Source organism: Manacus vitellinus, unplaced genomic scaffold (assembly GCF_001715985.3).
Source record: "Manacus vitellinus isolate BGI_N305 unplaced genomic scaffold, ASM171598v3 scaffold_19_pilon, whole genome shotgun sequence".
In the NCBI taxonomy this organism is placed as follows: Eukaryota; Metazoa; Chordata; class Aves; order Passeriformes; family Pipridae; genus Manacus; species Manacus vitellinus.
This window is the reverse complement of record NW_021939395.1, coordinates 6,707,516-6,734,408: the sequence shown is the minus strand read 5'-3', so window position 1 is coordinate 6,734,408 and position 26,893 is coordinate 6,707,516. Positions and strand designations below refer to the sequence as shown.

The following is a 26,893-nucleotide window of genomic DNA, read 5'->3' as shown; positions in this document are numbered from 1 at the left end:
TGGTACATTTCCAAGTATTGTCTTTTTCCAACCCCAAAACCACTTTTATTTATTCCCATGAAAGCTGCTGATTATATCCCAAATGTCTCCACTTAATGAAAAACTCCTGTTGAATTTCAAGTGTACATTTTTCTATTCATTTATTTACAACCATCTTTGCTAAGCTGAAAATTTACACTAAGCTTGAGTTAAATAAAATCAACCCATTAAAAATGAATACCACAATATTCACAGAGCCAAAATCTAGGGTAGGATAGCTACAACAAATATTTCTCCATGATATTTCACATGCCCTTGGGCAAAAATGATTTGTTTTGACAAAACAAAATCTAACACCTTTTTTGCTTGCCTTCTTTTTTTTTTTTTACTCAGACCATGATAAAAATAGGGACAAGGAGAGCAGTTGATGACTAAAGAAAAACATTCTATTTAATCACAATATGTACATCCAAAATAGAAATGACAAAGCTGCAATTCGAAATATATTCACAACACCACTCTGCCACAGTCAATGTGCCAGATGCAAAGGGGTTTTTTTGCAAGCTACTGGCAAAAAGGAAATTCCAGCCACAGACAAGTCACTGACAGGCATCAGGTGAAAGGAAGACTAGAAGGGCAGCAGGGGATGTAGAGGCAGGAGACCTCCCAGTCAAATGTAGCTCTGCAGCTCCCCCTCACATTCACTCACCCCTACTTACCTCTCTCACCAGCTCCCAGCAGCCCCCAACATCTCCTGCCTTCCAGTGTGGTTTTGACCTTTCATTCCTGGCTCGTGGTGCCAGGCTGACATGAGACTGTTTCCTACATCATTAGTTCATATTGAAATGTTTTGCACACAAGGCATTGCAAAGCTGCAATTAGGCCCATTAGCAGTGTAACCGTATTTACATTTGGGCAAGCACTTTAGTTTATATTGCACTCAAACTGTCCCTTCAATAGAGAAACTTGCCTGAGGTCACTGAGGAAGCCTGTGGGAAAGCTAGGAAAACAGCCCCTGCCTGCAAAATCCCACTAGCTGTAGGACCATCGCTGCACTCTTTCAGATTAAAGCATAAAGAAATTATTATATTGAATTCCTCATTTTCATCCTACTCAGGTTGCTTCATTTGCTTCTTCAAATAGTCCTCTCTTTCTTTAGATCCACCTTGGAACTCAATTTTCCTCACGTTAGAGACGTGTTATCACCAGCGACAAATGCAAAGCTCCCCTTCTCAAACTGTGCTGCTGGTGGCTCAGAGCAATTGTACATCAAGTACAAAGTGTACCACTTGCAGGGAGTATGAATAATACCATGCTGCTGCTTTAGTACAACTACATCTCTGCACAGAAAAAAAATGGCACAAGAAACAGTAAAAAAACCCAAAGTATCCATATCTCCTTTTCCTTCTGCCAATGTTCCCGGAGCTTAATGGAATTCAAATATACTGAATACAAATGATGAAATAAAAGGGTAAATTAAGTTTCTTCTTGGTCAAAATCAAGTATAGCATCAGTCTGGCATCTTCCATGTCCTCTGTCAGTGAATTAGTACTTAACACTAACATCTCCAAGGTGTTGTCCATCAATTGCCTTATTAACCTGACACTTGCAGCCCCGTGGATGGCCTCTATCTCCAAGGTGCAGGAAATTTCCTAATTCTAGTGAACACATCCAGCATTTCTATGGCACAAACTATAGGTTATTTCAGTTTTTTCCTCCCTGCCAGAGAGCGCAGTGGCAGCAATCCCTCGATCCATTCATTGGCTGCCAACATCATCTCCTGCCAGAAGGCCACCTCCTCTTGCGTGGAGTCCATCCAGTCCACAGAGATGCCATAGCTCAAACCTGGAAAGAACGAGAAAACTACAGCATTGGGAGCTACACAAAGAGTTTCCACTCCATGCAAAAATATTCAGTGGGATGTAACTGTTGCAGGCAGTGTCTTAACATAAAATACGATGCTGACTTCCCTCAGCAGGTTGCACCCTGAACACCTTCTGTTCTTCTGCAAATGTGCTCCATTTTACACCAGAGTTCAGAACGAAGTCATTGCAAAAGCCATAAAAGGCAAGAACCCTAAACGTAACCTGCCAAGGAAAATACTATTGGGCTCAAGCCCTTCCTGTGTCTTTTTGAATGGTAAAGAAGGTCTTAAAGGGTTCATTTTCCCCTTAAAAGATTTTCTTGTGGACAGGGTGAGGTATTTGTCAAAATTCTTTTGCTTCATTTGTTTAGGAATCAAACATACCATAGAGGAAAAGTGTGTACATCAATTCCAAGTCAATTATCCAATTAATTTTTCATATGCCAATTACTTGTTAATGAGATAAAAGTCTAAATTTAGATCACAGCTAATCCTGGGTTTGGTATTTTTGTATCTTGCTTATGGGCTTATTCTTGTTGCCCCTTCCCACTGGATAGTTCACAACCCTCCTGGTGACATTAGAGATTGAAAACAGAGAACACATAAGCAAATCCAATAACCACAGGTGCACCTGCAAGGCAGATCTTCCAGCTACCATGAGCCTTTTCCTGATACCCTAAAGGAAAAGTTATCCTTGATTGCAACCTTCTGAAATCTTCCCTCAGAGAGCACTTCAAGGCTGGACAGTCACCAGGTGGTGCTGTCCCGTATGACATTCCAGATTATCTCTGAACCCTTTCCTGGGAGGAGCACCAATATAATGTTGATTTGTCATGCAGCCTGTTTTCTTGTAACAGCAGGAAAGCCCTCTGATGGACCCAAGGAGATTCTTGAGCTTTGCCAGACCTCAGAGCTGATGCTGGCAGAAAACATGGGAACAGAGGGTTGTTATCATGGCACCAGGGCCCCCTCCATCCAAACAGTGCAGGTACCAAGACTCTCACCAGATACTGAGACTCCCCATCCCTGGTTTCTCCCCAACAAGAAAATGCTCTGCAACTTTGCATTTTATCTCATTGCTCAGCACTACAGTAACAGGATTGAGTTATAAAGGAAAACACTTACCTGTCCCAAGGCCCAGCCTGATTCCTCCAAGGAAATGGTTGGTAAGCTTTTCATGATCCCACACAGTCAGTTCAACACAAGCATCCTTTAGATCCTCTGTATGAAAGCCATCATACACAATAGTGTGATTGAAAACAGGGTTTGTGTCTCTTTTGATGACTCGGGTCTTTTGGTAACTCTTCTTACTGGTGTCTGGAAGCACATAGCTTTGAGAGGAGAAAAAACACAGCATGAACCACTGAATAGCACCTAAAATTTGGATTGTTCCTATGAAGTTCCTTGGTCTAAACAAGCCTAAGTTCTGAAGAGAGAAGGAAATGGGTCTCAAGGAAACACATGGCTTTTGGGAGGCACAGATCCAGGAGCAAAGCCAATACCATGCTCATGCACTCACCATTTCACAAAGGAGTCAACTCCAGAAGGACGTAACTGCAGCAGGTCCTTGACGTCTTTGACCCAAATGTGAACTTCACCAGAGGGAGGATTCTTTGGACCTGCCATGTAGGAGACAAGAAGAACTGTCACGCCAGTCCTTGCAAGAGCTCCAGGATGACAGGTTTGCTCTGCAGGACCCAGGGGAGACAGTGACTCCTCTGGGTACTCACTCCCCCTCCCTGGGTGTCTCAGCACCACTGCCAGTGCTGTCACACCTGCAGAGGCTCCTGACACAGTGTGCTGGTGCTGCTTTTACACAGGAAAGGAGAAGGAGCTGCTGAGCCAACCCAGCCTTGTGCCTGCTCCACAGTAATACAGGTTTTGTGTTGCAGCTACCACATCACAGCACCCTACAGTGCCCACAGTGCTCGTAACAGCTGATGAGTCCGAGATTGCTGAGCCCTTCCTCTCTCCCCAGCACTCTTCCAGTAAATCCAGATGTGAAAATCAGATGTAGGCTGTTGGCAGGGCTATTAAGCACTGCTGGTTCTGCCCTTGTGCTGATCTCTAAGATCTTGCTCTAATTAAGATTCCTCTTTAACCAGCCTTTAAACAGATGAGGCATTGCAAGCTGTGTGTCTACATATGAGCAATATTTAATGCATGAACCACATTTTACCTAGGCTTCCAGGGGGGACATACTTAATAGACAAACTCATCACTCCTCGATGATCCACACCGTTAACAGCAGACAGGCTCTGAAACAGAAAGAGTTATGACTGACTAAATGAAGGATTGTGTAAACACAGCAAGGCAAACAGCTTTTGAGTTCAATGGAGGGGCACAGATGGACAAACTCTGATTTTGCATGGCTGGAGCAGCCCCTTCTTAGGGTAGCCTCTTTCTTTGTGGCCTTGTTCTCAAACTCAGAACCAAAAGCCTGAGGATTCAGAGCAAGGCTGCCCTTCCAGACATGTCCAGCTGAATATAATTAAGCATCTTTGTTCTGAAAGACAAATGTTCTTTATTTGATGAAAGACCTGAGACCAGAAGCACGCAGGAAGCTGTACAGGCTTGACAAGCAGTGGCACCTCAATATTCACCTCTCAAGGCATGTTCAGCTGCTTCACTTAGTACTGTGCTGTCTATTTTTAAGGGATGGTCTTTACGTGAGTAGAGAGTGGCAAAGTCATGTCGGAGTTTCTGTGATTGGGGTCATGTTGCATTTATGAAAGTGTCCCTACAGATCAGTCACTAAGTAAGACTCAAGAAGGCCACTGTTCAGAGCACTGAACCCTGCACAAACTCGTCTAGGGGTTGTTCTCTGGGTACAGTTCAGGTGGTTCTGCTCCACCACACCCAAAGACCTCAGAGGACTCAGGAAGGACTTGTGCCACCTCTAAAGTCTTCAGTGTTGGGCTAAAAACTGGGATTGCAGCTAAGACACACTTACCCTGGGCTTCAGTGGGTACCAGTTGAGTTTCCTGTTGCTCCAGTCCCAGCTGGCCAAGTCTATTTCAATCTCTCCCAGAAAACTGTTACGTCCCAGTGGATCATTGTGCCAAACAGACAGATTTAATTTTTGGATCAGCAATACCATTTTCTCTATTTTATACTAGAGGAAGGAAGAGAAGTCAGGCTGTTCAAATTTTTCTTCTGTTTCTTTCAAACTAGAAATAAACTGCTCAAAAGTTTGAATAAGCTCTGAGACACTCACCCCACACATGCACTAGTAATGGACTGGCCTCACTCTGAGCACCTCCTTTTTTGTCTTGCAGCAGTACTACTACCCTGATAAAGCTTTTCTGCTGAGCACGGGGAAACCTGGCACTCCATTCATCACAGGGTAAAACCAATATTCTTTCAAGAATTATTAACACAGGCTTGGGCATTGTTAAATAATCCTCTATGCTTTGATGAGTAAGATCACATAATGCAGACCTTTCTTACTAGTCCCATGCCTTGTGACTGCATTCCAGGGAAGGGGAGGACGAACACCCCTTGCTCTGGCTGGAGGCAGCACAGGCTGCAAGTCCTTATCTCACCCAAAGATCACCGTGGGATTTTGACAGAGAATCCTGAGTGCCACACAGACGGGTGCAAAGAAACCTTTAACATCCCAGGCCTCACAAACCCAAGGGAAGAGCAGTGCAGTGTTGGTGGGAGGCAGGCAAAGAAGCCTGGCCAGGAAGGCAGGATCTTTCCAGATCTGCCCTGGTAGCGGTGCCTGCTACAACACAGGATTTCAGAGCATGTATTTGTTCTTACCCGTAACACCTCGTTGTAAATAGGATTCACTGTCCTCTTCTTCACTGAAGTTTTCCTCTTACCCATCCTAGCTTTGTCTGGGAGCAGGTAAGTTTTAACATACCTAGAAAAGAAAACAAACTCCAGCTGGGTATTGTCCCACATCACCATGCTCTCTAATAAGCAAGAAACACTTGTGAACTGTGACATGGAAACAACAGACCTGGAATCAACTCTTTAGGGGAAAAACTAATTAAGAGACCTGCTGGGATATTAACTTGGCTTGCATGTGGAGTTATAAATTTCACTGGAGATGGATGGATGTCACCAACATTCAGAAGAGGCAGCTGTCTAAGCTGCCTTCCTGGGAAGGCAGCAAGGCCATATATCCATTTCCTGAAATGACCAGAACTATAGCATGTCTGTGCATTCAAAATCAGGGAGAAAATAGACAGGAGAAAAGAGGTGGAATGTCTTTAAGGGTTCAAATCCAAGCTCCTCTTCATCATCTTTCAAACTAGAGATCACTAACCACTACAACTACCACTGTGCCCCTAACAGCACTTATCTGTGGAATTCCTGTTCATATAGACACGTGTCTGCATCATCACAGTTATTACCAAGTCTGTTCACCATGGGGAGATCAAGGTTCACATGGATGCAGGGAGAACATATCCCAGCGATAAGAGGAACTGTCTTTGCAGTGATCAAAGCTTTCTCAATCTGTTCAAATTTAAGTCTGGCAACACTTTTACTGAAGCCAACGGCTTCAGAACCATCAGCTAGGAAAGTCCCAGCAGTGAGCATGCACCAGAAGTCTGAAGGAAGGAAGAAACCATGACATTCGAAGGGAAAAAAAAAATCCTCCAGAAGACAGAATTCAGCAGTGTGAAAGTCAGAAGACACCAAAGTGTCACTCACGGGTCAGATCTGCCTTTCTTCTCATCCACTACAGCCAAGTCCTTGCACTGGGACACGTGGACCTGGAACTCCCGGTTCTTCTCGTCATAGTCTAGAGCAAATTCCACAGTACCTTGGGCATCCACACTCCCAAAATCGCCGCTGTAGACACTGAGCACACTGCCACTCACCTGCCATGTGAAAGAGCAAGGTCAGTGCCACTGAAACAGGCACAGTCCTAACTTTGGTTTTGGACAAGCATGATAGTTTGAGAAGTGCATTCCCAGAGAAATAATCTGCCATTTCTGTCCTTATGCAGTCAAGGACATAGAAATGGTTCACAGACGTTCTCAAACAAGCAAAGGTTGGAGAACCCAAATAAGGGTCTCACAAGGACGTGCTATCCTAGACCAGAACTTAGAAGTACTATTCTCCTGAATGCTAAAGAAATACAGAAGTTTTTTCACTGCTAAATCCTCAAACTTTGGGAAATGGAATCAAATATTACTGGGGGGAACATTCAAGTATCTTCCCTATACTTACAGTACAAACAACTGCTATCCTGACTCAGTCTCATCACTGAGATGGAAATAACATTGAGAGAACTTGAACTATCTGTATATGAACTTATTATTTCAAATAGATACAGTCACACAATTGTCAATTAGTTTTTAAAACAGGCTAGTAAGAACCCTGGAACCCAATTCAGACTGGAAATGTAGGAAAAACTATTACTATCTTGTTGCTTACTCATAATGTACATGGAGTGGTACAAAACAGATACAACCCCTGTCCTGGAAAGCCACTGCCCCACCAGAGACAGCCTGTGTGCATCTACTTGCCCCAAAGGTTTCTGCAGATATAAATCTGGAGCTAGGCACCCAGATTTCCCAGAACAAACTGCATTTGCCCATACAACATGGAATTCTTTTTCCCACATTGTTTTTCACTGATAGAAAGTGATGAAGCACAAGCAAAGCTCAGCTCCAGAAAGATGAGAGAATTTTCTATTGAACCAATCACTCATGATTCCTGACAGGATATCATAAAAGCTAATGCTGTTTACAAAGCAAATCATTAACCCTCTTGGCACTTTTCTGTGGTACAGTCATGAACATTTATCAAAAAACTTTCCTAGTAATTAACCCGATTTTTCTCTGTCTTTCCCTACTTCCTTTGGCTCTGGATTTTATTATAACTGACAAAAACCTGCTAAACATCTCCTCTCAGTCCTTGGAGCTGCATTTACTGTCCCATCGGGATCCTCACTCCAGCAGAGAATCCTGAATGAGATTTTCAAGAACACTTGTATGACTTGGGCACAAAAGGCTCATTAACAGCTCCCAGATGCTCCAAATTAGGAGAAGGACTTAGATGCCCCAAGTTCTTAATGTATTTATCTACATTCATGACCTCTCCCTACCAGCTTTGCTTCACATATTATCTTTAAATCTCAAATATAGACCTTGGAAATACCCATAACAGTAACACAGCAAATTCAAGCACTTTTAAACAGCTCCCTCTCTGAACAATGTCTCTAAAAAATATTTTAAAAATGCTCAACTAAACACACTCAGCTCTTTTCATCTTTCTTTAGAAGCTAAAGCTCTAAGTCACGCTTTTGCTTTCCAACTCTGAGCTCCTTCGAATCTGCTGATAAAGGATGAGCTTGCAGAGGGCACCCATCTGCAGTCCTAGACCACAAACATGTCACTTAATAGCTGTGTGCCTCATTTTCCCACCTAGAAAAAGTCCCTTCCCATCTTCTGCACTGCCAGGCTTCAGATCATCTGCACTTGGAGTGGGGGCTATCACTTACAGGGAATTCCACTAACAATGACTCAGTGGGTCTCTATTTTGAGCTGGTACCTGGATTCACTCCTTCAAGCCAAGCAAGTAATTAACCATCGCTGTTCTTTTAATAAGATGCCGTGCAGAGAGCGACAGGACACTCCAGAGGCCACATCATCAGTATCAGCCCAAATGCAGTGTCACCACACCCGACTGAGGACCCCTGTCCAGCGAGGTGTCGGCGCTCAGTACCTACCGAGGAGACAGAAGCCATGTCGGACGAGTGGCTGCCAACGCTTGGCGTCTTTTTGTGCTTGTTAAACTGGAAGCTGATTTCCGAAGCCGTGTCTGACTCAGTCTGCTCAGGAAACAAGAAGCATCTTTAAGCTCTGCCGTAGGAGCACTTTGCAACAGCACAGAGAAAAAACCGCTCGCTCGGCAGAGTCCCATTAGCAGAGATGAGGTTGGGGGAGCGGAGGAGAGCGCAGGGAGCCTCCCCAGGGGCATCCCCTCCAACCGGCAGTGAACGTCATCATTGACTGCCTCCAAACAGAGCTGTGCCCTGCCTGGGCACTGGGAAAGGGCACAGGGAAACACCTGAGCTCTTCCAGCATGGAACAGCTGGCCTGGGTTACTGGGGGCCTTTTTCTTAAGGCTTTTCTCATTTATTCATAACACAATCGAGGTATGCAGTAAAGCAAGTACTGCTGGTGTCCAGGGGAAACATTCTAATGAAACCAACTGGGATGCTGTGAACACTGTCCCAGTCATTTCTGGTGTCTAGCCTACCTCAGACAACAGGACAGGAGAGGATCTGCTCAGCTCTTTGACTCTTTCAGGTTCAAGTAACTGATGGGGTATCAAATGAGGTTTATTGTATGCTGCAGGTACAAACAAAAAAGGCATCAAGTTAGCTTGTCAGTCAGGAAAATATAAGAAAGTCACATTTTTGTTTAAGGGCACAAGGAAGGAGGAAAAGTTTATGGGAGGCACTGGAGTACCACCTACTTGCCCTGTCTCTGTCACCTGCCATTCAAACTGACCCTCCCCAGGATGAAAACTGCTAACTACCATCTTAAAGCTAATTTCAATGTGTTTTGTTCAACGTGTGGGAGTGTGCAAACTCCCTCTAGTGGCTCATTTAATTCCCTTATTAGTCCAAGGACATGGATCTTGCTTGCTTTGTGTGGATTTAACTTACACTAAAATCACACAAATCTGCCTCCTTGTCCAAGAAACCAACCATGTTAATATTTTTATCTCATAGCACACTGCCGTGTACAGAAGAGCTGTAAAATATTTGTACCTACAATTTCACCATTGCATACACCTCTCAAATACTCTGCTAAACAAAGAGGTGGACAAGAGCCAAATTATCTAAAAGAAAAAAGTCATAAAGATTCCTATCAACTTAGAAAGACGGTTACTGGACTGCTTAAATATCTAAATAAAACTTATTTTTCTATCTTCATCTTCTCTCAATAACTCCCTTGAAGATTACTTTCTCTATCCCAGAAGAATTTGTTTTGAGAAGATAAATGTGCATGAACATGCATGCCCCATGTAAACACTTGTTTAGCATATTAGCCATGATGATCCATTCTTCAGTGCTCAAAATGCCCAAGAGCTTCTTGATTTACCATTCATTTGATATTTACTATTTTTATTTCCAAACATGATCAGATAATTGTACCTAGCCCTCTCCACAGACTACGTGCTATACTGCAAATAAGGAAGTGTAACTCTGTAGAGGAGGGTTTCCAAGGATCCAAGGATGAGGTTTGAGGCTCTAAATAAGGGGAGGCTGAAACCTTGGCTGCCTGTGTGAAGACCACATCACTGAATGAATGTGGACCTGGGGCTCTGAGCCACCATGCCCTGTGAGGTGTCACTGCACCAAACGATGGGGCAGGTGCTTGGCACGAGGTACCAGCCAGGGTGGGCAGTCACAGGGTGACCCCTCTGTCTCCAACAGAGCCCCAAAGGGGACTGTCCTCCCTCCAACAACCAGGAGTTGTGCTTAAATGGGCTTGATCAAAGTCTCTAAGCAGCTTTACCCTTCTCAGGCATTGCCTTCCCAGCCTTCTCACCTCAGTCCTGGCAGACTTGGCCTCACCACTTTCCTTTTAGGCAAGCTCTTAGCTGTCCTTTTGGCCTTGCCAGTTTTCACCCTCTGGGACTGTCATTGGTTTTCTTGGGCACAGAGGCTGCTGCTGCCTTCCCTCAGGCCCCTTCTGCAGCTGCAGCTTTCTTGGGCTTCTTGGTTGCACAGACAGGTTTCTTGGTCATGGGCTTCTTCAGGTTGGCTGCTGCTTTCTTGGTTGCCTTCTCCTCAGCTTCTCTGGGTTTGTCAGGGAGAGATCATCACCATAAAGTAGGTCCCATCAGTCCAGCACACAGGCTCTTCTCTGGGTGAGGTGAGAGGCCCAGGCTGGGCACTGCAAGCCCAGTCTGTGGCACAGTTCACATGCTGGACATGAGGTCTGACCCCTCTGATCAATCCACTGCACAGGCTGCCAGGCAGCTCCCACAGCACTCCATGGGGGAACAGGAGGGACGAGTACAAGCTCCTTGCCAACCCTTTGAAGCCCTTGTGCTTTTGCTGAAGGCACTGAGTAACATACCATCAATCTAGTTGCAATTTCCTGGCTCTGAATTTAATTTTAGGCACTATAAACTCTCTAATCTGATGATGAAACAATATGTCATTTTCCTTGCCTGGTACATGCACAGAAGCATGGTGATGAAAAACTGGCATATTACCTTCAGCAAATGTAAACCAAAAAGAAGAAAGAAAGAAAGATGTTACTCACTCTCTGTGGTTGTATAAATGTTCACCATGCTCTTTGCAAGATTAATGCTATTTGCTCGGGCCAACGCCTGAGCAGCAGGAGAATGATCCCCATCTTCCTCTGGAATACACGAAAAGCCAAATCAACATGGTAAATAAATAAACACAAACTCTGTGTGTGTGTGTGTTGTGCCTCTCCTGGCTTGTTCACTGCCTAGAGCACACTGCAGTTACATTACCCAGGGCTGCTTTCAAATCATCTTTGTGCTTTGATGTCTCTCCCCGAGAAAAACTCTTCACACTATGTCAAGAAATGTAAATACCAGATTAACCCAGTCCCTAAGACAGATCAGCATTTGCAGAGAGCTTCCAGTGAAACACAAGCATCTGCTAACACCATCCTGCAATGAATGTAATAATAAGGCAAAAAGCCCTGGAAAATATTAGAATGATCTGGTGTATAAATGGTTGGACTCAGTGATCTTAGATGCCTTTTACAACCCAAGATATTCTATGATTCTATGAAGGAAATGTTTGCATTGACCTGAAGCGCAACTCAGGATTTCATAGGAATGTTATATGAGGTAGGAAATAGGCCAAGAAATGGCACAATTGAAAAATAAAAATCAGAGGAGTCTATGGCAAATCCTCTCAAATAGGTCTTACCCAGGTACACAAGGACAGGAAATTTGGAAAAAGAAGGTAAGATGCTCTCTCTTTCAAGTCCTTGCTTGGCAGAGAGCCCACATGTAAAGTGAATTGCAAAGAACAATAACTTTTCCTCATAGTAACAATCACTACAAGAGCTCATCAAACCCCGAGGAAGAGGCTGACAAAATGGTGATACTATTGCCACCATCATGGTTGAGAACATGGCATCAGAACACAGACAGATCAGACTCCTTGTTCAGTCCACTTTGCTTACAGTTTAATATCCAAATTCTTGTGCATTCCAAAAAGATCAAAAATATCATTTAAGCACTGACAGCAAGCGACTTCATCAAGGTGGTCTAACAGCCAATGTATTTATTAAACACTTTGCTTCACATTTTATTTCTTTTATTTGTGTCAGACTTATCTCTTAGAACACAAATAATTCGTCCAGTCCCACATTTGAAGAAAGTACAATCTTGCCAGTGAGTGAAATAAGTGAGGTCCCATGACATGCTGTAGGTAGTGCTAAAAAAATGGATGCCTATCCCAGGGTAAGGCACAAGGGCTGGTAGTGGGGAGGAAAGCAAGGGAACACAGCACTGCCTCCTTCTACACTCACACTGGGCTACATAAGATTTGTCTCTGGAGCTGTCTGCTAAACACATTCCACACATGCTAACTCTGCACAAACTGCAATATAGCATAAATGGACAAATGAAGAAAATGTGCAAAATGCAGAAGAGTTAGGGAAGAAAACAGGCTTAGGGATGGCTCTCTATTTGGATTTCACAGGGTGCAGTTACAGCCCTCAGTACCTGAGTAAACAGCTGAGTCTGTTCCCTGAACAGCTTCTCTCTCTCCAGAAGGTTCACCAGGTGTTGGCTTGTCTGAAGACTCGTGTGTTTTCCCCTCAGGTAGCTCTCCACTTATTTCCATGTTGTCGTGAGTGCCCAGATCAGGTCTTTCATCTTTCTCATCCCCGTTTTCACCATCTGTAAGCACAGGCTCGATCATTATCTGCACCCTGCTTGCCAGGGACCTCTCTGTGGGCTTGCGCTCTTCTGCCACGATCAGCTCATCCGTAGGCGTCTCCAGCTCCAACGTGCTGCCAGACACTTCCCTGGTAGGCGACTCGATTTTGACGGAAGGTGCTCGCACAGGCAATCTGGATTTCTTGGAGCAGCGTTGTGCCACCTTCTCTTCCTCTGGCATCAGCAGCTTCCCATTGCTTTCGCTCAGAGAGTTATTCCTCACCAGCAGGCCGCCTTTGCTCTTGGCATACGTGGATCTGGGAGTGGCAGACACCGAGCCCTTCCTCGCAGGAGCGATGTAGCTCGGTTCCTCCTCGCTAGAAGACAAAGTTATTGTCCTTTTGTAGGGGGTTCTTGTTTTGGTGAAGGTGCCAGGTTTTTCTTCACTGCTCTGGCCTTGCCCGGACTGCACAGAGAGCGAGCGGCACAGCTTGAACTGCCTGCCATCTGCCTCCACCCCGCTCGGGTCTGTCGGTGGGCTTCCCACTGCCATGGAATCTGCTGCCTTCTCCCAAAAGTCCTTCAGGTTCTTGAAGTGTTCTCGATTGAGGCCGATATCCTCCTCTTTGTTACTCATTGATGAGATCGTGTAGTTCACGCCTTGTTTCCCGGCCTGGCTGCTTTCCCCCTCTGGGGTCAGTGGTTTGGGGCTTGCCAGCAGCTCTTTCTTTGCAAGGCTGTTCTCTGCTGGCCCCATGGGATGCACAAACTGTTCGGATCTGGGGGAGGTTCTGCTTGGTTTCCTCTTCACTGGTATCTTGCTGGGAGCAGAAGCTTCTTCGGGTGGAGTTTTTGGCCCCACTGTGGTGCCGGTGGCCCCATCAACAGCTTCTCCTCCAGCTGCACTGCTGGGCTGAGGCACAGCATCCTCTGAAAGCTTGGTGGGCAATGCAGATACTCCATGACCTACAACAACAACAAATGCTCACAGCCTGTTCCACCACATCACATCGAATTTCCCTGGAAAGTCTGGGCTGCAGTTTCTCAAAGTGAAGCGAGAGGGAATTTTCTGAAATTCTCAATATATTCTTAATTCTTTCCCATATTCAGACTCTAGAAAGTCCCCTTCCATCTGAAGAAAGCCCTGAAACCCCTAGCCTTTCTCCCTGCAATAGGGCATGGAAAAAATCCACTGAGCTCCAAAATGTTGCTGTGAGTTCAGGATTTATTGGCAGCTTCCCTTTTGGTCTGACAGGTTCCCTACTGGCTATTTGCTATGTACCAAAACTACACTATACATTCAAGGCCAGAAAGAGAAGGTAACTTCTCTTGTGGATTAAAGAGCTGAGAGCCAAGCACTCAGTTTAAAATGTACTGAGAGCTCGGAGAAGTTTCAGTCATTAGACTGCTTTTTTTCCTTGGTCCCTGCTGCCCTGGGCATAATTCATACAAATGCTGGCAGCCCATTCTTACATGCAAAGGTAAGAAATACTCTTTGTTATTTATTTTTACACACACTGAAAAGCATCTTGTCTCTTGGTGTTTGATGTTGAATAACAAAATTATCAACAAACTTACCTTTTCTAGACAAATGAAAGCCATTTGTTGCAGCCACAAAAGGACTTGTTCCAGTGTCACTCTCTGAGGAAGAGACATCATGTATACTGGGCCTCTGAACAGAAAACAAATCCTATCAGTGTATATATACTAGCAGGACTGGAAAAAACATGTTTTGTTTGAGCACAGACACCAGGGCAGGCAGCCTGTGGAGCCCCAGCTGGTAGGTATAGACTGTGTGAAAGTCCAAGGAATAACAAAACAAAGTACAGGGGCTGTGCCCTACCTTGTGTGATGCAGACAAGTGGGCAGGAAGTCTTGGCTTCGGTTTTGGCAAAATCTGATGCTCCGCAGTTTCAAGAGCAGGTGTGCTGGATCTGTGGGAGAGCAGAAACCCCTGAGCAAGGAGGTCTGTGGTAGTGATGTGCCTGGATGGATGATCAGGCAGCCTTCAACATCATCTCAGTTCTGCTCAGCTGCAGAACTTGCTCAATAAAAACAATGTGTGTCAACTACTTGGTTTATTCAGATTTTCCCCTTCTGGGAAGTGCCAGAAGAGCCTGAGAGCCATGCAGAAGGGAAATGCATTTCTGTGCTATGGCCCAGGAAGGAACAGGCCACACCTTGCTTAGAGCTGAATGAGGAAAACAAAGCAAGCTTTTCAGGATTTAACCAACCCCAAAAAAACCTTGAGGGTTGTGCTGGTAAAGCAGGAGCACCTCGGGCTTGTTGCCTCTGGATCCTTCATTAAACAACACCCACTGATCACCTGCAGGAGGTTTGGAAGTGCTGTCAAGGCCCACATTTAATATTTAACTGGAGCAACTGCCACCTGTGAAGAATGGTTCCTCATTTTGCTGACCAAAAAATGCAAATGAGATGGGAACAACAATACATGAGTATGTGAATATTTTAATGGCTTCTCCATAGTTCACAGATATTGAGTGAGGTCACTGGTTTGCTCGTTGGAGTGCTTTTAGTGGATGTTTCTGCTCAGTCAGCACAATGTAAAATCCTAGCAAGCCTTGATGGAGAGTGCTGAGCACTGGACACAGAGGTTGGCACCAGCAGGAAATGAGCAGTTTCCTCAAATAGTTCATTTTGTTAGTGTTGCTCCATGGTAAAAATTAAACAAATAAAACCATAATTACTTTGAAAAACTAACCAGCATATCCTGACATTAGAGACAGCTTCCATTTTACTGACTGCTTATCAAATCATGCAGGAAAAGACCTTTGTGGGATAAGCACATTAGCACTAAGTTATTAGGGGAGGATTGATATTCTGACAATTCCTGGAAGAAGGATTTAAAAAATATCCTATAGAACCTATTACTTATACAGTCTCAGAACCTCAGTTAAAGACCGGGATTTAATGGGTAGCATTCAATTTTCATCACAAGTAAGAGCAGCAGCCAGAGCATTGCAGCAGAGGTTACCTTTCCACTCCTGCACCAGCAACATGCTCAGGGAAGGCAGGACTCAGGGCACCTTTGCTTTCCAGACCCATTTCAATGTGCTCATTGGCCTCATCTGTAATATAACAGAGACAACTGAGAAACGGCATTTCATTAAACTTGCAGTGGTTGGTGTGTTTTGTCTGGGGAAAGAAAAAGCTTTCCCCAGTGAAAATGAGTCCCATCAGCACAATCCCTGGGGATTTGAGGAGATGGCTGTGGAGGGTTCTGCCTGCTCTCCCCACGGATGGGGGAGGCCTCGGGGCAGCACTGACTGCACTCCCCGTGCAGCAAAGGCACTTCCAGACCCCACAGGTCCAGGAGGCCAAAGCGAGCTCATAACACCTGACTCATGCCAGGAGCTGTTGCATCGCTGGAAACCTTCACAGGACACTGCTGTGACTGTCAATAAAGTTAATCCGTTCCAGGATTTAAATTCAGCCATTTCCTGTTTTGACTCAAGTCATCCGATCTTGGCAAACAAAGGAGGAGGCCAATATAGTTAATGAGGAGATCCCTGTTATTTTTACTGGCACAAGCTCCCAAAGACCCTAAAGAAAAAACAATAGAAGACAGTAACCTTTACAGCAGACTGCCAGGGTATGAAATTACATTAGACATTTTGTTGGCAAATGGGCTTTCTTGCTACTGCAAAACCAAAAGGATTAAACTCTCAAACAATGAGGAAAAACTCAGCTTAGGCTGGTTAACAAGATCTGCACATATTTATTCACATGCAGCTAGGTCTATTTTAAAGAGCAAATCTACCTGTTACAAGAACTGCCAAATCATTTTAGGATGTATTTCATTACACAATACAATAGAATAGGAAGCTCAGAGGATTCAGAAGTGACATTAAACACTACAGCCTTTTTATCTGGTTAGAAGAGTGTACAAGGCCCAAAAGCAGGCCAGTCCTGCTGACAGACAAGCTGTGATATTGGTGTCACACCACTGCTGCTCACGTGGTGCCATCCAGCACCAGCCCAGTCAGCCTACAAGTAACAGGGATATCCAAAGATTCCTTCTCCCTTGTCTGTGCATCCCCACGGAGAAAAATGCTGCATTCCCAACTCCTCCTGCCCGCCCAGCACCTGGCCCTGAAGTGCAGGGACACAGCAGCCTCTGCTCAGAGCTGCATTAGGAGCACATGTCTGGGAAGTTGGGGAGTCACTCCTGCTGGAAGACAAGGGTCTGGTTGTGTAGGAACGAGCCAGTTTTAGAGAGCACACTTCTGAGAGAGGGACTGTGTTTTGCCCATGTAAATGTAGATGGGCACAAAGCATCTCTGAACATTGTCTCTGGAGGTGTGGTTGGTGGCACGTGCAGGCCATGGCACATGCAGGCATGGGAGTGTTTATTTATACAGCGAGCCACGTCCTCCTCTTCTGCCCCGGACCTGAGGGAGGGAGATGCCTGCAGGGAGCTGTGCTGGAAGCAGAGGAGCCAAACACAGAGCTCCCACATCTTCCCTTTGGCTGTCATGGTTGAAAAGACCTTTACAACCAAAGACTGCATTCCCTTCTCACCTCCCTTCCAAAGGCACTGTGTTGTGTTTGCTCTTCACTGACACTTCCCCCTCAGACAGAGCTCCCTGTTCCCTGCTGGCAGAGGCAGCAGGAGGTGTTCACTTCCACCCATCCAAATCACTGCCCTGCAAAATGTCTCAGCCACTGACACAGCTATGCCTGGCTTCTATCACCACAAACAAATGGCCTATTAGTAAGTTATAATCCATCAAGACAAGCAAAAACGCCTTTGCTAACAGTAGGATGAGACAAAATAAGAAGCAAATTCCAACAGAAATTAGTAGTGGCCTGACCAGTTTAACTTGTCCATACATATATTTATATATGTATGTTTACAGCCTGCTCTAAAACTTTTGCTGCTTTACTCATTTCCTATCACTCTAAAACAAAGATACTCAACACTAGGGGAAAGCACGACTAACCCTGCACCAGGGCTCACTTGCCTTGGTGGGTGGATAAAATGGTCTCTCTTGTAGATGACTTTTAGCTCTCAATTATTGCACATAAGCCTTAGGAGAAGTTATCACTAAATTTATCTATCTGTGCTGCTCTGCAGGCTGCAGTTTAAATATAGGGCATCTATCTGTTCTATAGATTTGTATTACTGCCCATGACTAGTGTTTTCTATTAGAAGCAATACCAACTGTGAAAACCCTTAGGGATCCACACAACCCTCCCTTCTGAAGGTTAAACCATCCTCCAGAAAAAGTCACAGGGCATTTTCCTGTGCAGGCACGAATTTCCACCCCTGCTCAGCCCGTTAACCTTGCAAAGGGAATGCCAGCACTTATCTCAGTGGGCTTTTCCATGCAGGAATTTTCTCATTTCACTCACTAACACAGACTTAAGTCTAAAGACTTAAATCAGGAGTCATGAACACATTACATAGATTTGACTCCTTCATCACTCTGAAAGCCACCAGAAGGTGAGTGACCCTTCCAGGGACAGAAAACAAGGTGTCAGTATGGCAAGCAGAGGCCCTTATCTCACCCACTGCAGACTGAACGTGAGTTGTATGGTCAAAGCTCACGTAAAGGGGTTTGATCCTCATTCCCTCATGGGCCAGGTGCTGCTCTCAGCAGTGCCACACTCTTGCTGACCAGTCAGTGAGAGAAGAGCTTGCCCTTGTGTGTGAAGGGAGGCAATCTACACAGCAACTACAGCAAGAGCTGAGCACGTGATGGGCAGCAGCAAGGTGAATACATCAGCTGCAGGATCTTGATCCTCAACCAGTGCTGTTAAGTGTCAGTGGGGAAAGTAAGAGGAAGGAATAAAGTCATGTGTTATACCTGTGCTTTACCAAAATAAGTCTGAGAATAGAAATAGGAAAAAAATAGAGAAAAAAGGGAAGAAAAGAAGTTGGAAAAGTAATAAGGGGTTACATTTAAACATAATTACTATACTAATTTAATAACATTTGTCTCTTCCTTCTTAGAACAGCATTAGTCAAGTAATGCACATGCAATGACATAACTTGCATATTGCTGCTCTATTAGTAAGGAGATTATTTTAGATGATGACCTGAGGCCACATCTCATATATGCACATCAGCCCTAAAAGTTAAATCTAAAACCAACAGCACTTCAAATTTTGCTTTCTTAAAGTGGCCAGTGAGGTAAGGGTGCAAGGCAAAAGGCAGACAATCCTATTCACTGCTAGCTACTAGCTGGGCTGCTTGTGACAGAGCATTTGCCTGACCTGGGCCCTGGCAGAGGCTGCTGAAGCTCTGCCCCTTCATGCAAAGAGGGTGCAAGCAAAAATGCACATCTTCAAAATGCAGAACACGCTCTGCAGAAATGGCCAGGCAACTCTGCCAAGCTGGAAAAGGTTTTATATGTTTAGCATTCCGGAGGTATGATAAAATGGTAATTTTAATGACATCATGAATCCATAATAGCAAGGATAAAAGCAAATTCATATGAAATATGATGGGCCAGTTCTGCATGAGAGGTTCCAAGGAAACTATGCTAAGCTACGAGAGCTGTCAGGGGTAAATAAAAAGCAAAAAGAAAATGAGGCTCTCAGTGCAGTCCCTAGTTGGTGTTTAGCTTTGAGAATGTGTCCAAGTAGTGTGGAGCTAGGAGGGGTATACTAAACCCAGGCAATTCATGCTACAGAGACATCCTGGTCAAGGAGGCCCATCAAAAAAGGAGTGATCAATGCTGCTGCTTCCCCATAGCAGGAATGGGAAGCTGGGCCCAGAAAAGATGGCTGAACTGAACTGGTGGAGATGACATTTGAGAGCTGGACAGCTACTCCTTTATCTAACAGTAGCCTTTACTGCAAAAGAACAGAGCCCAGCTACAGGGTCCTTGGGTTAGGGATGGTGGCAGACTTTGCTTATCTTGGCCAAGGTTCCCCCAGAGCAGCAGCAGCCAGTAACTCAGCAGCCATGGTGGAGTATCTGTGATTGCCCACCCTGACAAATCACCAAGGAGGTTGTGTGACACTGGGCTGCAGGCCCACAGTCCTGCTGCAGGGTCAGCTGGCCTGTCTTCATGTTGAGGACTGGATGTGAACCACCCTCAGTCCTGCTTTACACAGATGTTCAGCACAAAGTTCCAGCTCCAGGCTGGTTACATTTGGACTCAAAGCACAGTCCTGCCTGTTTCACACAGGGCTGATCTCTTCTCTTCTCTGCCCTGAGCTGACAAATCTGCTTTGATCTGTTTACAGAGCACCAGGAAAGTTTATCTGCATGTCTAATCTGCTTTGAATTAGCACATGGTCCCAGATACACCCTTGCTATGGCACACAGCCTGGGTACCATTCCAACTTGGCCACAAAGCCCTTTTTACTTCAAAAACCACACTGTGCCATGGAATTATTTCCATGTAAAAAGCTAGGCATGGACCCTCTCAAGTGGGTAAATATGCGCCAGAAGATATCCCTTGGCAGAGATATGACTGACCCCACCACCCCAAAGGCCTGTGAGAGCAGCTGGCCAGCTACTTTTGTCAGATTTCTTTAGGAATTGGGGCAGGGAGGTGGGTTTGACCCACACATATCAGCTTGACGTCAGAAATTGTCCTACATCATCTCCTTCTTTTTTTGCTTCTACGGTAAGAAATTCCAGTGGTGTCCAACAAACAGAAATTTGGGGAAAAAGAAGCTGAAGTGGAGAAAAGGCATTCACCACACATGGCTTTTGCCTTGGTTCTCTGCCACACTGTACTTTTTAATTTGGGCCCTGATTTTGATAACAAAGGATGTTTTTCTAGTACTAAAAGCATAGCTGAGAATTCCCTTATCGCAACACAAGGGCTGGTCTCCAACAGGCTCCCAGTATCGGGAGACTCCCACTCTGGACCACTTTTTTCTGATCCATCAATTTGTTTTCTCAAGATGCACATTAACATACTTACTTTCTAGTTTGCCCTTTTTCCTCCTAATCGATGCCCGAAGTAGATCCGGCCCCTCTAAGTCTTCCTGAAACCGCTTTGCCTTCACTTCCGAAAACCATTCACCTGTCACAAACTTCTTCTTCTTTTCATCCTTGATGGAGCCTTGTATCCTCCTGGAAGTCAGTAAGGGCATTACACACCAAAAATCACCAAAGTTTCAACTCCCCCCAAGTTATGTTTGTAACAATGTCCGTGTGGTTCACCCGACTGACACTGCGGAGGATCCAGAGATTATTCTCTGCAATCACAAGGGCCAAACCAGCACTGAAACAACAGATGATTTATTCTTCATCTGAAATGGGAACAGCACCTTGTAAACACAGGCTTTCACCTCTTCCAAATTTCACAAATCCAAATCAGTCACCTGGCAAGGAGATTTGTCCATTTGCTTGGCAGCCCTGAGGGTTTAGGAAGGGGTGGGGCTGTTTGCATGTCTTGCACTTCTCCATTTTATTTGTCTATTAATCTCTTCATGAGTGGCAAAGCCTTTTGAATCAAATTTGATGCAAACCACAGAAATAAATAACGATATTCAGGGAAGCAACCTGTCCCTGCAGCATTCCCTCTGGACACTGTGCCTCTCCCTGCTCCTCCTGCCGTGCCAATTTTGGCACTCACATGGTTAGCTCTCCTTCCTGAGCACAGCTTCTCCTACTCTAACTCACTCCGGCACACCCAGGGCTGCTTTTTGGCACCTAAACCCGTCAGTGCTCTGTTTCCTAGTCTGTACAAGAACCCTCCTCCGGTTATTTTGTTTTTACACCATGGCTTGCTGAATTAGCTGCCTTTCAGCTGGTACTGCCTCCCACAGCTCACCACAGTTCAGGGTCCCTGCAAGACCTGGGAGGCCAGAGGAAACTCCCACCTCAGTTCTCAGCAGGAAGAGGGGGCAAACCCCAGATAACCATGGAGCCTTGGAGGGTCACATTTGTCTGCCTACAGGCCAGGAGGGAGCAGGTGTGGGATAACCAGGCTCAAGCCTCTGCAGGCAGTGCTGGGGGTCCAACAGGACAGACAGCTGGGGAGCTGTGCAGCTCCCATCTAGATCAGACTGCCTCTGTGAGGGTCTCAAGGTGCTGGGCCAGAAGAGATATAGGAACATGTTTTAATCTTGTTAACACCAGATAAATGTAATGCCATTGACTTCATTTCACCCGGTGAGGAGGTTGTGCTGGAACCAAACATGTCTTACTGCAGGTAGGCAAACTGACAGCAAGGGGCTCTTAGCACCACTCTGGTCAGGACCTAACTCACTTCACTTGCAAATCAAAGCCTTTTGTGCAACAGCTTCCAAAGAGAAATGAAACAAAACCGAAATAATCCAAACATTCTTTTCACCAAACCTCCCTTGCAGAGCAGAAATTAACTGCATTTCAGAACAAAAAAAAAAAAAAGAAGAAAAAAAGAAAAAACCTCTTTGAAACCATGTTTCAATTCAAAGCATATGTAAGAGAATGCAGACACATACACATCAAGTCCAAGCTGCTTCATGCCACCAACCAGTTCTGTTTCCCCAGCTCTCACCTCAAGCAGAGGCCAGGGCACACAGGCTCCCAGGAGCCTGCTGCAAAGCTGCCTGCTCCTCCTTCAAGCCCTGAGCATCCCTCCTACATGAGGCTTACTCTTTTTTTGGCTGAACAGCAAGTCGGAGACTCACATCCTTAGTTGGGATACACTGGCACAGTGCCATCCACACTCACTGAACTACTCGTTTCTTGCCATAGAGAATTTGGTGCCAGCTCCCCGAGCCTGGTACATACTGTCAGCCCAGATGGTCTAATGGCTGGCATTTAAAAAGTGACAGCAGCAACAAGCAATCCTGATCAACCAGATCTGAGCTCCGGGACGGCCAGTGGCAAGTGAGCTAAACTGAGAGAGAATCCCTGGCTCTGAAACAGGTCCCTGCAAACCCTGGGCAGATCACATGGCCTCTAACTGCCCCCCTCTGCCTGCAGGATGGATGCTGCACACACACCCACCTCAAAGAGCAAGGAAGGGACATAAAGCAGAGAAGGGGGTGTGAAATCTCATTTTAAAACACTCTGTGGCACTTCTGTGCTACCGAGCAAGTAAAACAAGGTAGCAGCTACTCCCCTGCTCAGACCTCTGACACCAAGAAATCAGCATCTTCCTCCCCTGAGCAGGAAAGGGGAAAGACGCCCTTGGCATCTCTGAGGGCTGATGATTAACTCAAAAGGAGAGTCCAGTCCTGCAATCCTGCAGAGAGGGGACAGCAGCAACAGCAGAATGACTGAAAAAGCAGGAGGTACAGTGAAAAGATCCATCAGGATCTGAGAAAAAGGGACAGTACTGGTGTAGCCTGCATCTCTCCTTGTTGCATGCACACAGACACACAGACACACACACATGCTCCTCTCTAAAAGAGGTGAAAAAATCCCCCCAAGGGAAGCCCACACCCTGCTCTTACTGCACACCCTCTCACCTGATGCGATCCCCGTCCTTCTTCTTCAGCTCTGCATCTCTCTGCAGAACCTTCATGAGCTTTTCATACTCCTCCTCTGTCAGGAAGCTCAAGTCCAACATCTTCCCTACAATCTTCTTCAGTTCTTCAGACAGCTGAAGCAATGACAGAGGAGGAACTAGTCCAGCCCAGCCCACCACAGTGCCATGGGCAGCCCCTTGCAGCCGACCCTGGTGCGCTGAGCGAGGCGCGGTTGGAGAGAAAGGACTTCACCGCAGCATGGCTTGGGTGGAACTTGCATTAGCACCTGGACTTGCACTTCCAGGCTCTTGGCTGGCACATTTCTCTGCACTGCATGCCTTCCCCTGCCAGGAAAATTCTCTCAGCAAAATTATGCTCCTTTGCTTTTCTTCAGGCGCAGTTGCAGCGATTTGGAAGCCAACGTCAATCACGCAGGCGAGCACGGGAAGGAGCGAGCTCGCCGCCCGCCGCGGCTGCCTCAACAGGCACGAAAGCTCATCTCACCAACAGCAACCCCAGCACCTCTGGCATGCGCTGTCCTCACCAGGGAAGTCTGCCTCCGTGGAGTTCAAGCATCCCTGCAAAGAAATAACACCGAGATGCCTTTTATGATAAGCGTGACATATGGTAACCGAATGTGTACATTGGGGGTTTTTATTTGTTCTCCAGCACAAGTTCCAAAACAAGCTGCCCTACTTTCCTCCCAGTCCTACGGTTCCTCACGTGGTATTAACCTAACCAAGACAATGTTTTACTTTAGCCGCTTTCCTACTAACAGGTAAACAGTTGACTCAGCATGCCACAAGCAAAATATGCATATAAATTACCAAATTGCTTGCTTGGGTTTTTACCTCCATTCTTCTTTTCCTTGCTTCTTTCTGCCCTAAATGAGACCGAGGATAAGTAGCCGACCTTTGTAAAGCAACTGGAAAATGACAGAACAGCAACCTATAAGTGTTCCTGCTGCATGTTATGCTATGAAATACCAGGGACTGCTCATTTTCTAATATGTGTGTCCTTTGCTTTACACTGCACTGATATTTGCTATTCAAACAGTACTGGTGCAGATCACCTTGTGTTACAACAGACAGCAAAAATGGCCAGAGGCTGCAGGGCGTGGAGGAAAAGCAAATCATGCATTGCTTTTCTACTTTATTCCTTCTCCTCTCTCCCGGCCAACTTGAGGGCAGTGAGGCACATCTTCAAGGGAGCAGAAGTTCTGCTCCTGTCCATGTAGGCATTTCTAGCTCACCAGCTGGAATTTTTCCATTGTTTCCAAGCCCATCAGGTGATTGTGGGTTTCATCATACTCTGCTATTTCTCCCAAAGCCTTGGGAGTTAGGTCATTAAAAATTAATAAATCCCAGCCTTCATGGCAAACAGGATCTGAAGGTCAGCAGGCCCATTCCCTAACCCCAGTGCCTGTATCACACCTACTCTCGATCAATCTGCCATTTTGAGAACACCAACCTCAGCTCCTCCAGGCCACCCATTTCAGTGCTTTGCTAATTGGTACCAAGCAACTCCTTCCTATTGCCTGCCCCAGGTCTCCCTGACACATGTCAGTCTGTCCTGGCTACCATGGGGATGCTCCCTTTGGAGCCATCCTTACAGAGTTTGACACTTCAGCCTCCAGGTTAACCAACCCCAGCTCCGTCAGGTTCCTCAGAACTGGGGTTTTCATTATTTTTGCCACTTCTTTGGACTGTCTCTGCATGGTGCACCTCTTCTGTCAACTGGCATATATCCAAAGTTGAGAAGCATTTCAGCTAAGCTTTGCTCATTTGACATCATTTCACAGATTTACATTATTTCAAGGATGATACATTCCCAAATGTTTGCCTTTTTCATAATAGTGTAACAACATCTTAGAATAGACATCTGACATTAATACTTACAAAGAAATATCACAGAACACTGCATGAGAAGGCTCATAAAAGGAATGGCCACTGTCATAAAACCTCTAACGTTTTGTAAAAAATTGTTGAACAAAAGGAAAAAACATTTCACATTTCTTTGAGGTTTGTCACACTACAATTATAGCCTTTGTCATCTGAGAAACTATCAGTACCACTCTAAATAGTTAAAACAGAAACAGCAATAAAAAGCCCTGATGAATCTCTACTGTTTAAACCTATATTTTGTCCAGCTTGGCATGGCTCTTCCATGCTTGGTTCCAACCATCTACTCTCTCTGGCTCTCAGGCACAATCCTACTTCTACAAAGACATTCACAGAAATTTCTGGGACAGATTTTATTTTTAAAAAGGTATCTAAGGACATTTCACAGTATTTTCTTCTCAGGCACTTTTATTTATTTTTAACAAACCCGTGACATGTGGGCTAAAACTACTTCAGGAAACATTTCCAGTGAAGACTCATGTTTATTCATCAGTATGGTAGTCAATTAAAAATAAAGGTTACTTCTTAGGGATAAAGGCCATCTCTTTGTAGAGAGCCTTTTTTATCCCATGAAAATGTTTTATCTTACTGGAATAGCTCCATTAGAAGGAAAAGGTTTACAGAAACCAAACAGCCAACTCCTATTCTTGTTTTATATAGCTAAAAATCAAACCACTCGCTGTGGGAAAGTGAGGTGGTTCAGGAGACCACTCCACCTGGAGGTTTTGCTGGAAGTCTTACAAGCTGCAAAGCTGCTGACCCAGACCTGCAGGAGTAAACAAGGCTGGGAAATGATCTCCACCTGCAGCACAGCCACGGGGCTGTCCCCGCTGTGATCTGAGCTTTGCAGCCTCTGATGGGTACACCATGCTGTCCTGGGCACTGCAGGGGCTTGGAACAGGAGAACCTCACCATCAACCACTCAGGTGCACAGCAATGAGGGAGAGTGTGTTATTTGTTTACTTGGGTGTGCAAGTGCAATACATTAAGGATAAGAATCAACTGACAGGTACAGGATGTTATCAGGCAGGCACTGCACTGTGCTCAACCATTGCCCGCTGCCCCCAGTTGCTTAATCCCCAAGCTCATGCTCCTGAAGCAGCACCACACAGCTTTGATGTGCCCTGTTAGATTGCACATAATCCTCTGCCCTCTCAAAGCTTTGTTAATAAACATTTCAGACACCACAGGGATGATGTAGTACAAACACCTAAACCAACAGATCCAAAAGAAAGCCAAGACCTCGTGGGTCCCACACAGACAGGGATGATTTCTGCATGTTCTGCCCAGCCCTCATCCCACCACCTCTGCAAACTGCAGGGAAGGAAAATACAAAAGCCTTGCAGGTTTGTAGGGCAATAATGGGAGTCATTGTGCAGTGCTGAGGCAGATTTTACAGTAGAGTGGGACCTCTTCAGTGGAAGCCCTTTTCTTAGCCCACTGATGTAAACTGGTTTTGGACAAACTGTGACAAGCAAAAAGAAAGTTGCACTCTCCTTCCCTCCCACCAGTGGGAGATCCCTCCCAGGTCAGGATTACTCTCCGGCAAGAGGAACAAAATGGAGAGTCATGAAAGAGTGAATTGTTTGTGTCTGGATTAGCAGCATCTGCCCAAAGCCTGCAGCACAACATGCAAAGCAAACTCAGGCTACCCTCAGAGGCTGCACCACCACGACACCCCTGTGCAGGGGAGCAGCCCTGCTGGGTCCTGCCACTGTCATGGCAAAGCAGATGGGCAAAATGGACATTCAGGGCTACAAGAAAGACCATAAATCTGAGCAAAGGAGCACACTGGCTGTCCAAAGGACTGTCTTTCCTCTAACTGCTTTTCTAGGGAAGAGAACATCACAAAGACTGACTCGCACACTCAGCTGTGCTGACAAATGCTGGGTGTGGAGGGGGTGTG

General features: G+C 45.5%; 1 protein-coding gene across 1 annotated transcript in view; it reads right to left on the bottom strand.

Annotated features, from left to right (window-relative positions):
* Positions 1-371: 371 nt before the first annotated feature.
* Positions 372-26,893, bottom strand: part of LOC103766543 (synaptotagmin-like protein 2) — a 34,377-nt gene continuing 7,855 nt past the window's right edge. The window contains exons 2-17 of the mRNA XM_008933591.3: positions 23,087-23,664; positions 20,605-20,756; positions 15,693-15,786; positions 14,541-14,631; positions 14,276-14,369; positions 12,542-13,663; positions 11,095-11,193; positions 9,071-9,162; positions 8,538-8,639; positions 6,512-6,681; positions 5,612-5,714; positions 4,797-4,958; positions 4,023-4,101; positions 3,363-3,462; positions 2,969-3,174; positions 372-1,824 (exon numbers count right to left, since the gene is read on the bottom strand). Coding sequence (XP_008931839.3) covers positions 1,679-1,824; positions 2,969-3,174; positions 3,363-3,462; positions 4,023-4,101; positions 4,797-4,958; positions 5,612-5,714; positions 6,512-6,681; positions 8,538-8,639; positions 9,071-9,162; positions 11,095-11,193; positions 12,542-13,663; positions 14,276-14,369; positions 14,541-14,631; positions 15,693-15,786; positions 20,605-20,756; positions 23,087-23,187 — 2,913 coding nt within the window. The 5' untranslated portion in view covers positions 23,188-23,664 and the 3' untranslated portion in view covers positions 372-1,678. The remainder of the gene's footprint in view (positions 1,825-2,968; positions 3,175-3,362; positions 3,463-4,022; positions 4,102-4,796; positions 4,959-5,611; positions 5,715-6,511; positions 6,682-8,537; positions 8,640-9,070; positions 9,163-11,094; positions 11,194-12,541; positions 13,664-14,275; positions 14,370-14,540; positions 14,632-15,692; positions 15,787-20,604; positions 20,757-23,086; positions 23,665-26,893) is intronic.